Source organism: Neopelma chrysocephalum, unplaced genomic scaffold (genome assembly GCF_003984885.1).
Source record: "Neopelma chrysocephalum unplaced genomic scaffold, ASM398488v2 Primary Assembly neopelma1_74, whole genome shotgun sequence".
NCBI classification, from domain to species: Eukaryota; Metazoa; Chordata; class Aves; order Passeriformes; family Pipridae; genus Neopelma; species Neopelma chrysocephalum.
The window spans coordinates 10,447,283-10,459,286 of record NW_020897735.1 but is presented as its reverse complement, the minus strand read 5'-3'; the positions used below and the strand labels follow the sequence as shown (position 1 = coordinate 10,459,286).

The 12,004-nt window shown below is 42.0% G+C and overlaps 3 protein-coding genes across 6 annotated transcripts in view; all 3 read right to left on the bottom strand.

Annotated features, from left to right (window-relative positions):
• Nucleotides 1–1,073: 1,073 nt before the first annotated feature.
• On the bottom strand, nucleotides 1,074–9,398 carry LOC113969814. 3 transcript variants are annotated; one of them, XM_027688015.1, is made up of 3 exons: nucleotides 5,620–9,224; nucleotides 3,935–4,021; nucleotides 1,074–3,774 (listed from the first exon to the last, which is right to left on the bottom strand). In XM_027688015.1, exons 2-3 carry the CDS (start codon nucleotides 3,980–3,982, stop codon nucleotides 2,419–2,421), a joined length of 1,404 nt encoding a protein of 467 aa, XP_027543816.1. In that variant the 5' UTR covers nucleotides 3,983–4,021; nucleotides 5,620–9,224; the 3' UTR covers nucleotides 1,074–2,418. The 3 variants fall into 3 exon arrangements, with proteins under 3 accessions (XP_027543816.1, XP_027543817.1, XP_027543818.1); XM_027688016.1 differs by lacking the exons at nucleotides 3,935–4,021; nucleotides 5,620–9,224 and adding an exon at nucleotides 9,240–9,398; XM_027688017.1 differs by lacking the exon at nucleotides 3,935–4,021 and having other exon boundaries at nucleotides 5,717–9,223.
• Nucleotides 3,384–12,004, bottom strand: part of RALGPS1 (Ral GEF with PH domain and SH3 binding motif 1) — a 98,189-nt gene continuing 89,568 nt past the window's right edge. The window contains exon 24 of one of the 2 annotated variants that reach the window (XR_003534935.1): nucleotides 3,384–3,496. The gene's annotated coding sequence lies outside the window, so the exon portion shown is untranslated. The remainder of the gene's footprint in view (nucleotides 3,497–12,004) is intronic. The other variant, XR_003534934.1, reaches the window with a different exon arrangement.
• LOC113969785 (glycosyltransferase family 92 protein F13G3.3-like) lies at nucleotides 10,560–12,000 on the bottom strand (the record flags this gene model as incomplete). Its single annotated transcript, XM_027687944.1, has 2 exons — nucleotides 10,560–10,759; nucleotides 11,096–12,000. Coding segments are annotated over 2 exons (918 nt in total), but the record flags the coding sequence as incomplete, so codon positions are not given.

Here is a 12,004-nt window from a genome sequence, read left to right as displayed (position 1 = left end):
TGATGATGCAGAATCCAGAGGGGTGGGGCACAAGATGGCTGAGAAACTGAAAGCCAAGTTCAGCCTTCCAGAAAGAATGGTGGGGAAAAGGAAGGTGGTGGTGGGCAAGGGGAGGGGAGGCCCTGCTACTGTCTCCAGCTAACTAATAAGGAACTAAAAGAAGACAAAGTCAGACTCATACAGCAAGACAATGGCCAATTGTCACAAACTGCAACAAGAGAAATTCTCTTGTTAGAGGTTAGGTTAAGTCTGGAACAGTTTGCCCAGAGAGACTGTGTGTCCAGCCAGCCTAGACAAAGTCCTGAGCAAACCATGCTATGAGTTGGACTTCCAGATGCCCCTTGCAAACTACATGAGTCTAAACTTCTAAATGGACCTGTTACATAGCAAGACAGTACCCCTGCAGCAGGCACCTGGGCTGTAAGTACAGCTGCCAGTTTGTTGATACAAACTTTAAGAGACATTGCAGCCACTCCGAAGCAAATGCTGCAGTTAGCCAAAAGCTGTGAAGTGGTAGTTGAAAAGGAATTCTGCCACAGGTATTTCACAAGTTGCAGAAAAGTTTAAATCAGAATTCTAAATCAGAACTCCAAATTTTCCTTTTCTACATTGCCCCAGAGCACGCAAGCAGAAACCACAATGACAAGCATCCAGTACACACTACACTGCTCTTCTACCCTTTTAGTTTTACAAATGAAATTTTAACCAGTAACGTAGCAGCTAGTGGGACCCCTGGTGGCCTAGTGGTTAAGATGCGGCACTCTCACCGCTGCGACCCAGGTTCGATTCCCCGGTCCCCCAGGCAGATGGAGCTTGTTAGCCCTGTGAGGCCATCCATCTATGAGAAGGTCACTCTAAACAAACCTACGTCCTGAGGACCTCACTGCCATTGTCCAAGCTTGCTTGGCCCCGGCAGATGAACCTTAGGATTAAAGGGTGGGCTCAGTTCAGCGCATGCTGTGTCTCACCTAAAAAAAAAATCCATTGCGCAGGCTGGAAAGGTAAAAGACCTTTCCCAAAATCTTCGTTTGCGAAGACTGGCCATTATTATTATTATTAGCAGATAGTAATTACGAACACAATTAACAAATAGTTTTTTAAAGACTGTCTCTTGAAGACCTCTAAGTAAAGTTCCTCTTGGACATCTGCTAGCTAATAATACTAATCTACTACTGACAGAGCTCCTTAAGGGTATGTGCCACCACAAAATAGATGAAGAGATGAAAGAGTGACACTGGTGTAGAAATATAAAAAAGCAAACCTTTCACACACTTCCCTCTGTCAGACACCAGTGTCAGACTGACTGCCCTCAGATGTGCCTTCATATGAATGTTCTAATACAATGCCACAACAGTGCAGCACATACGGCTTTGGGGACTTATCAAACAGAAAATATGTGACTGAAACTGTGGAACTACAGCGAGGTTTTTTTGTTTGCTTTGCTTTCCATCTGACCCTTCAGCAGAAGTTAGTAACTACTTGGCACTATTTTTAGATAAAGGTTGGAAAAGATGCAGCTACTGTACCCTTACACCTACACACGGAAGCAATATAATTCAACTTACCCACCACATAATGGACTAAAAAAATGCAACTCATGCCTAAATTTCACGAAGAAACATTTTCTTATGAGGCTTCAAGGTCCCAGAAAAAAACCCAACAAACTAATATGTTTCATAAATAGTTGTTCAGCCATCCATTTTTTCCTCCTCGAAATAGCTTCTTTTCAGTTCACAAAAGTCTCTTTAACATCAAGCTGTATCCCTTGCCTCTGTTTTAAACCTTTCCAACACAATTCAGCACTTACCACTTAAGTAATTCAGAACAGCTGTGGGTAATTAGAGTGATCACTCTTCTTAAACTTACGTCTCAAAAACCCAGTTGAACAGACACTGGGATCAGCAAAACTCCCGACAGCTTTTTAGTGTGACAATACATCACCACTTTAACAGACACTATTTCCAAGAACATGAGGGGTTAATTTTTTTACAGTTGAAATGTAGAGCTAGCTCAATTATTTACCTTTTACTCAATTGGTGCATACAAATTTTGTATCCAGTGACATACAAACTGCAAGAATTAAGCAATTTAGGTTTAATACTAATGACTATAGCTGTATTTCTAGTACAGTTGAAAACTAATTTGCATTATTTGAATCAGTTGAGAAATACTGATTTTTTAAATTTATTTTTTTAACTGAAAACAAATTTTACATTTTACAGCAGTGCAATCTACATTGAACTTTAGTATGATTAAATGACTCCTGGCTCTGCTGTAGATTCCCTAAATAATCAGTGCAAAATGTAACCTTCATGTGGAAATCATTTTGATGTGCTCTTTAAACAATCTCCTCTGCCTTCCCACAATAAGGGTGGCTCTCCACTTTCCCTCCTTAGAACCGAGGTTTCACTTTTGAACTTACAATATGGTTTGAGATAGCACCTTGTTAACATTCATGATTAATGATGAGTTGTATCTCCACAGGGCTGTATCCCTGACAAGGGATTCTCTGGGGAGGTCTCTTTGAAGGGGCTTCCGACAGTGATAAATGAGGGCAACATCCATGGGAACATTCACACTGTCCCCATAGGCATGTAGAACAGAGTGGACAGAAGTCTGAATCACCTTTTGTGGATCAACTATCATCTTCCTGGGATTGATTACATCTTTCCTGTCAGGCTCTCTGTGAACATGCTGTAATATGTTAACACCTGGCACAGTATTCCAGGACGAGATGTTGAACATGTGAGTAGAGATGGTTTCTGGGAAGATATGGTTCTCGAAGAGGAAAATGCCAGTCCCTGGATTTTGTTCCTGAAGGCTGCTCATCATTGTTTTCCAGTTTGGATGCTTAAGAGGAAGAATTATTTCATCAGCATCATTAAGAACCACAAACTTGCTCCTTTGCATGTTACGGTATATACAGTCATTTAGAGCTGTGATTTGTCCATAGTAGCCAATGTGTGTTCCATCTTGCATGAAGTGCCATTTAGAGGAAACCTTGAGGTGTGCGTTTATTGGCCAGGGAATTACCTCTACAGTTCCTTCTTCTATATAAAACTTCAAGACTTTCTCCATCAGATGGCTGCAGTTGTTCTTATAGATCACCACTTTCTGCGCTCCAAGAATCTTGTACATTTCCAGACTCTGTATGAACTGCAAGACATTGTTGTAGTTTCCAAACATGGCAGAGATGCACACAGTGAAGTCAACAGGAAAGGGCTCAGGCTTGCGGTTTTTAATTTCAAACCTTGGCAGCTGGTCAATATTTCCATGTGCAAACGGATGAATTGATACATGCGTTGGATCACAGTTTTCAGGTTCCAAACAAACTATATCTGCTGCACCATAAGGGAATCCAAATCTATCTGAGTGAACATCAATTTTTGCATTTGATACATAGATCTTTCCTTTGGGCTGACAGCAGAACCAGCAGTATAGTTGTTTCACATCTTCGTGGTGAACAATCCCAATCACACGAGTGACTTTGCTTTCTCTGTCATCAAAGTATGGGGATATAATAAAAGTTTTGTTACCTTTTAATGGTGTTATTGTGCTATTGGCAATTTCCCCTCTACATTTGCTACCTTCTTGAATTACTTTTGGCTGGTGAGAAAGGCTCTGCAATCTACGATATGAAACTGTGACCATTGAAGTTAGAGTAATAACGCACACAGCAGCAGCAAAGTAAGATTTTTTCCTGCCACACAACATTCTGAATTTATCTAAAGGTGGATGTAAATTTCTTTGTCCTTGTACTTTATGTTGCCACATCTGCAGAAAAGAAAATACGTAGTGTATGAGATAATATTGACTCATGATCATTGCTCAAGAATTTCACAAATAAGACGGGGGTAAATCTCTATCATTGTGCACTGACTTAATCAGAGACCCAGCTACTGTGCCTTTATGTAAAGTCAGCCACAGAACACATCTTTAATGGTATGGTTGATACTGCATGTGACACTCTGAATGCCTCCATTTGTCAGATGTGTGGAGCAGTTTCTGTACATGGAGGGGTCTGTAGGAGAATATAACAGAGGTCTATATACAGCAGCACAAGGAGTAACTATTAATCATTATTATTAATCAATGTTTTCTATAATCCAAATTTTAGAATAACCAATTTAATAATTAGGCAGTAATTCTTAAAGCAAAGCAAAACTTTTGTTTCCCCTACAGTGTATATTATGTAAAAAAATCCTTGCAACCAGACTTCTCACAGACAAGCAAGACGCTGATATATAAATTAAATGTATATAGAATTAATCAAGTTCATAATAAACATACTAATTGGGGATTGCACACAATGGTTCAGATATAATTGCTAATTTATAAATTTCCTAATTTGTAGTTCACCAGAGATGAAGCAATACATACAGAGGAAGGTCAATTCATACAATCCAGCAGTAGACAGGTGAAATCTATGCAGGTATTAAACTTATTCTCAGTTGGCAGCTCTACCCTACTTAGCACTGTACAAGGCAGGGATGCAGGAAAGGTCACCACATATTAATGCTCGCTGGAGATCAGGGCCCCCTCACACTGCTTTAATGCTGGCTCAGCTCCTGGAACATTTTGGCGGTCGGCTCTTACACTCCTGATGCTGGAGGGACAGACAGACAGCCCTGAGTACCTGCATGGCCACAATCTTGAGCAAGTGTTAATGCCCAGACTGGAGCTCAGGGCACTCTCAAGCAGTAATTTCTGCAAATGGAGCTCAGATTGAAGTTTTCTCTACAAATTCATCTTTAGGCATTGAGATATGATCCATAAACAGTAAAGTAACAGCAAGTCTCTTCAAAGGCCTGCTTGTATTACAAGGATCTTTGGAAAAAGAGTGTCCCAGATTAATCAAATTCATGCCAGATCAGAAAACTGGACTGGAAGAAGAGTTTCCCCAACTGCCAGCAAGAAGTGCGGGGTAAAATGCCAACACGAAATAAAGTGATGCTGTTTCAGAGACAAAGAAAATGTTTCTAACAGGCAAAAAATAATCGTCCATGCCTTCAGAATAATGTAAAATATTTTCACAACTGCTCTTTCATGAGAAAGCCAAGTAAGGAGAACTACAATCACAACATACCCCTTAAAATGCCCCATTTGCCAAGGGTTATGATTTACAGCAGCCTTTGCCAGCTACCAAGAAACTGCTTTACAGATTGGAACAGTCACAGGGCACCAGAAATCTCACTGTATCCTACTAGGCGCAAAGCAGAAAAAGAGTAGCAGAAAGCACTGACTCCTCTGTCTCTGAAATGGAGAAGTCCTTCCCCCAGAAGTTCTTACAATTAGGATCAGAACTGCAAATCCATGGTAAGAGTCTGCTACTGTCACATGACTTTCAGCTGGAGATTTGTGACTGAAAACAACTCAAATTTTCTAAGTCTTTTTATGAAACATTCTAAAGTACAAAAAGTTTCCCCCAAGCATTCTCATTCCAAGGATGTTATTATATAAATTAGCATTCTTACAACATAGAGGAGGTCACATTTAACATTTTTTCCTTAGTCTTATCTATTTATGACTTAAAAATATTGTTCAGTCTTATAGAATAAAGTTTTTAACTAAAGAAATATCAAAACATGTCAACATTAAATAACAGAATCAATTTATTACCTGCTTTTTTCTTCTGCTTTTGCTAGCAGATAATAAACAAGAAGAAATACATCTTTTCAACTGTTTTAAACAGTGAACGCTGGAAAGGAAAAAGTACCTTTTAAAGCAGATAGCTGAGTGAAGTTCTGTTCAGTCCTCCGTTTATTTTTTTGCTAAGGTATTTTGCTGAGATAATCTACCAATCGTTTATTTCAAACAGATAAAAAAAATATTTTTAAGGTAAATTGCAAGTATTGTTCAATACAGAACAATACCGAGGGAAAAATATCCTGGTACAACACCTAAGTCAGCTATGGACACATTGTATTTCAGATAGCTGGTGCTCTGTTAATGTCAGTAACAGCAGCCACACCTACTAGAAAAACAAGTTTTCCTTCTCTTGAGCAATGAATACAGTTGTGCCACAAGAACTTAATTTAAATTACAAATGAATGTGGAGTTGTTGAAGCAAATCAAACATACATGATTTTCTTAAGGCTACTTAAGTTTCCTTCTGGAAATTAATCTTTCGTGTCCATGTATCCCCAGTTCACACACATACTTAAAAAGAACTAGAAAAAATATACCATATATCTGTATTTATTGGGCAATCATTTTTTTCCTAACACACTATAGGCCTAGTTCCAATAGGTAAATACAGATCCTGTGAGAACCTGTGAGAGAGTACTGAAACAACAGCAGGTTCTAGAAGCAAAGAAAAAGAGCAAAATCTAGAGCTCAAGACATACCAGAACACAGAATCTTAAAGAAAAGAAATACGCAGTTATTTAAGGAGCGAAAATCATGGTTTCCCCAACACTAGTCATTAATTTTGACCTCCTGAAATCAACAGCATAGATACGTAGTCAGAAAATACATAAAGTCAGTGCAATTAGGAGCATTCCATTTCTTCACTATAGAGAGTAGTTGGCAAATTTTAACTTCAAAAGTATGCTTTCAGCATATTTAAAAGGGTTTCTTTTATAAAAAGAATAATAAAGTCCAATTTTGTATCTTTTAATTCCAATTAATATGCAAGTAGAACATGATACAAATTATACAAATTTGTTTTAATGCTAAATTTAGCTAATGGTATCGATGGCTACTTTGCAGTATTCCCCCTAAGCAGGCTTTGTTCCTCCCCACTGCCCTGACAGACAGACTGCAGTCATATCACCTCCCGGTCTTTGTATTTGTTACTATTTCATTAAGCAAGACAAGCTGTTCTAAAACCCCCTCAGAAGAAACACTCTTCCTTTACCAGTCACTTCTGCGTGCTTGGCCCAGGTTCAATTAATCTCCAATACAGGAGACTAGAAATCTCTGTTCCTTGTCCATTTGTGCATGACAAGTAACAAGCCCTCACCATTGTTGGAAATTTTCTTTCTTAATACATGCCAGGATTATATTTTTTGAAGGTGTATCACATTGCGCAGTTACATCTGAGCTTGTCATCAGCCAATGATTAATACATCTGCCCAGTTTGTTAGCCAAGTGCAGTTACACAATGTGTTTTCTTCTGCGGCAAGGTCATAATAAAGAGCTCTTGTCACAGTTACGATCATAGAATGGCTTGGGTTGGACAGGACCTCTAAATATCATCTAGTTCCAGTCTCCCTGCTGTAGGTAGGGGCATATTTCAGTAGATCAGGCTGCTCAAATTAATCACATTTCTTCTTATTTCTTTTGTCACAGTCCTTCTAAAATTTTCTCTCAAAGCTCATATGGGATCAAGAACGCACCTACAAACTTTCATATACTTAAATCATCTTTTTTTTCTTCCTAAACCAAGGAATCATTCATGCTTTAGCCACATTGTACCACTATGCTCACGACACATTTAATAAACTCCCATTATAGATTCTTCCAATACCTTGTCTGTCTTCTTAGAATTTTGAAATGGAAATTGTTCTGTATTGCCTTCCAACTGGATGTTGTTTTTACCTTTGCTGTACAGCTTCTACTTCCAGAACTTCTTTTCCGTCATCTGTCTTTAATCCTCCACAACTGACACTGTCCTTACTAAAAGGTGGAACCAAGTGCTAATTTAGTTCAAGAGCCATTTCTTGGCAATTGTTTATCTTCCTCACATGCCCTCTGCATTATGGCCTTCCTTTGTAACTTGTTTTCTTTGCATGGAGACAGCTGAAGACCTTTTAAGCTGCTCATTTCAGTATCTTCACAAAGTTTACACTGAGTGAAATTTTTGATAACTCTCAGTTTATTACTTTATTTCCCAATCTAGGGTAAGGATAGGGGGCAGACTGATAGAGGTGATTGCAGAGCTTCAGTTGCTAATATGAAGTACTAGATTCAGTAGTACAGAAACAATAGACAGCCTAAGCCTTGGTTTATGCAGGGCCTAAATGAAAACCCACGACTAACAAACAGCCTTAGTAACTTATTATTTTTGAAAAAAGGTATTCTCTATCCTCTACTTTATGATTTTTGTCAAAAGTAACAACACAAACCACTGGTGCTAAACAAAAATTCCAAATCATTTACCATCTTTTTATCTAGATTGTCTGTTGCTAATCTTTTCATAGATTACATTTTTCAGAAAGACTCTTTGACACACCGGTGTCCTTCCTCTCTTACAAGATCCAAAGTCAGGAGCATATGGTTTGAAGGATTAAACTGAAGGCAGTATTATTCCACTCCTTGTAAAATACTGCTTTAAAAAAACTAAACTGGCCATTTCTATTCTAAATACACAGATGGTAAGCCAGACCAATATACAGTGTTGCCATATACTTATTTTGTGCCATTAGAACTAACAAACCACACAGTTCCCTGTACACTCATAAACTTCTCCATGATAATCTGCTGTGCATCCCTAAGCAAACTCCTCCTATGGTAAACAATTAGACTTTGTGTCCACTGGAAAAAAAAATGATCAGGCAAAATCAAAATTGCATGACATTTAAAAGATTGTTATTTCAACTTTTTGTCTTTCACACTGTATTTTTTTTAGCTGGACCAGAGTTAATTTTCTCCACGGTAGCCAGCAGGATGCTGTGTTTAGTGACCAAACTGAGTGTTTCAAACACATTGCTGTTTAGCTATCTCTGAGCAGTGCTCACACAGCGTCAAGGCCATCTCTGTTTCTCATGTGGCTCCTGACCCAGAAGTAGGGCAGCACAAGAAGCTTGCAGGGGATACAGCTGACCAAACCGGTTCAAGGCCCTTCCCACACCATATGATGCCACGCTCAGCAATCAAAGCTGGGGAGAGGAGGAGACACGTGACTGACAACATGTAGCTTTCCAAGTTACCATCAGACATGATGAAGCTCTGCTTTCCTGGAAATGGCTAGAAATGTGCCTGCTAAGGGGACATAATGAATAGATTCCATATTTTGCTTTGCTTGCGCACGCAGCTTTGCTTTACCTCTTACACTCCTAATCTCAACCCATGAATTTTTCCACAATGGCCCTTCTGATTCTCTCCCCATTCCACTGTAAGGGGAAGGGTAAGCAACTGAGCTGCCTAACAGAGTTAACCCACACCACACACTGGAACTACTCTTTAGAGCAGTTATGCATGCTTTAAATCCAAAATTAAAGTCCACGCTTGGCATGTGTTCAGAGGGAGGCTCAAAAAGCCTGGTTTGGACAATTTAATCTGTACCTTTAACTTACCATTGAGTGGTTAGCACCAGTACCGTAAAATAATGCTATAGCTGACGACCATCTGATTTTACATTTCTTGAATGGAAATAAACTCCCGAGCCTCTCCTGCGAGCGATGCCAGCTGCAGGAACCCGAGCAGGTGCCGCAGCCTAGCCCCACCCGGGTCTCGCCGGGCCGACCACGCGCACACGGCGACGGCAGAGCGGGGGCTCTCCCGGCGTTCGGTCCCGCCGCTCGCAGCGGGGGCCGCGCAGCGCCGCCACCACCAGCGCCCCGTGCGGGCACCGCCGCGGGAGGTGGGCCGGTGCTACCGGAGCCGTCGCGCCCCTTCCCCGGCCACCTCTGCGGCACGGACAGCAGCAGCCGCAAGGCGCCCCTAAGCCGAGCCCGGCAGGTGCGCTCGATCCCGTCATCTGCCGCCCGGCGAGGCGGCGCCGGCTGCGGCCAGGGAGACCCCGCAAGTTCCCGCCCAGGCCGTGCCTCAGGCAGAGCCCCCGCCCGCCGCGGTCCGGGTGGGGCTGTTCCCATCCGCCCCCGCACGGCGCTCCCGGGGCGGCTGCTCGCACTATCGAGCCGGGCTGGTGCCTCCGCACGGATCGCCGGACACGGCACTGGCACCGGCACCGGGCGAGCAGCCCCTGCCAGCGGCCTCAGCGGAGCGCGGCCCGAGGAGGCCCATCCGGCGGGCAGTGGAGACTCGGCCAGAGGCGGCGGGAAGCCCGGGGCGGGCGGTGACCTCACCGCTGCGCCTCTGGCCGCGCCCGCTACCGTCCCAGGTCCCCCGGGGCGTTGGGCAGGGAGGCCCCAGGCGAGACGCGGCGGCCAGTCCCGGAGCGGCGGAGCATTTCGGGGAGCAAGGTCTGCCCAGCCCGCGGCGGCCCCGGGCGGGCCGATCACCCAGGTCCACGTGCCGTGTGCCGGGGAGACGCATCCCTGGAATGAGCGGCATAGATAGCCCAGGTGCAGGAGAAGGACCTCAGCAGTGCCGCACCGTGCTCGGGGAAGTCTCCGGACTCGACCCTGACGCTGAACCGTCACTTACACATTAACTTGTGTAAAATGGAGAAACACAAGCTAAGCATTATATTTTCAAAATACGATTCAATCTTTAAAAAAGTACTGGGAAATTTGATAATTACACAACGATAAAATCCAGTAGTTTACAGGAGTCCTTGTCTACTTCTGGAGACAGACCTGATAGCTGAATCATTCCTACAACAAAATCATCATGGCTGGGCTTCGCAAACGATGATGTTACCATTTGAATGAGTTCCATAGTGGGATGTTTTTTTCTAGTGTCAAAGGCCATAAGTTACAGACCTTTTTTTCCCCTGTGAATATTAGAGAATTTAAACATACAATGCATTTCTTGCTGGGGAGAAGGTAGCATTAAATGCATATGGCAACACCTTTACATTTCATTATTACACTTCAAATTGTAGCATAGCCAACACAGTTCACTTTCAAACCCAAAGATGTGTATCTCCAAGGGGATGTATCCTTGATAAGAGCTACATCACACCAATTTCCTGCAAAGACATATAACAGTGTCATCAGGTACTTCCCAATCGTGTATAAATATCATTAAAAAATAGTAGACTGAAGCCTCAAATACCGTTTGTGAACAAAATAATTTTTTCAATTTTGAAAATCTCTTCCCTGGATACATTGATTCAGTTCACATATCAAATGCATATATAATTACACAGTACATAAAAGGGCTACTTTCCTAAATCACTGCAAAATGTAACCTTCATGTGGAAATCATTTTGATGTGCTCTTTAAACAATCTCCTCTGCCTTCCCACAATAAGGGTGGCTCTCCACTTTCCCTCCTTAGAACCGAGGTTTCACTTTTGAACTTACAATATGGTTTGAGATAGCACCTTGTTAACATTCATGATTAATGATGAGTTGTATCTCCACAAGGCTGTATCCCTGACAAGGGATTCTCTGGGGAGGTCTCTTTGAAGGGGCTTCCGACAGTGATAAATGAGGGCAACATCCATGGGAACATTCACACTGTCCCCATAGGCATGTAGGACAGAGTGGACAGAAGTCTGAATCACCTTTTGTGGATCAACTATCATCTTCCTGGGATTGAAAACATCTTTCCTGTCAGGCTCTCTGTGAACATGCTGTAATATGTTAACACCTGGCACAGTATTCCAGGACGAGATGTTGAACATGTGAGTAGAGATGGTTTCTGGGAAGATATGGTTCTCGAAGAGGAAAATGCCAGTCCCTGGATTTTGTTCCTGAAGGCTGCTCATCATTGTTTTCCAGTTTGGATGCTTAAGAGGAAGAATTATTTCATCAGCATCATTAAGAACCACAAACTTGCTCCTTTGCATGTTACGGTATATACAGTCATTTAGAGCTGTGATTTGTCCATAGTAGCCAATGTCTTTTGCATCCATAGAAAAGTGCCATTTAGAGGAAACCTTGAGGTGTGAGTTTATTGGCCAGGGAATTATCTCTACAGTTCCTTCTTCTATATAAAACTTCAAGACTTTCTCCATCAGATGGCTGCAGTTGTTCTTATAGATCACCACTTTCTGCGCTCCAAGAATCTTGTACATTTCCAGACTCTGTATGAACTGCAAGACATTGTTGTAGTTTCCAAACATGGCAGAGATGCACACAGTGAAGTCAACAGGAAAGGGCTCAGGCTTGCGGTTTTTAATTTCAAACCTTGGCAGCTGGTCAATATTTCCATGTGCAAACGGATGAATTGATACATGCGTTGGATCACAGTTTTCAGGTTCCAAACAA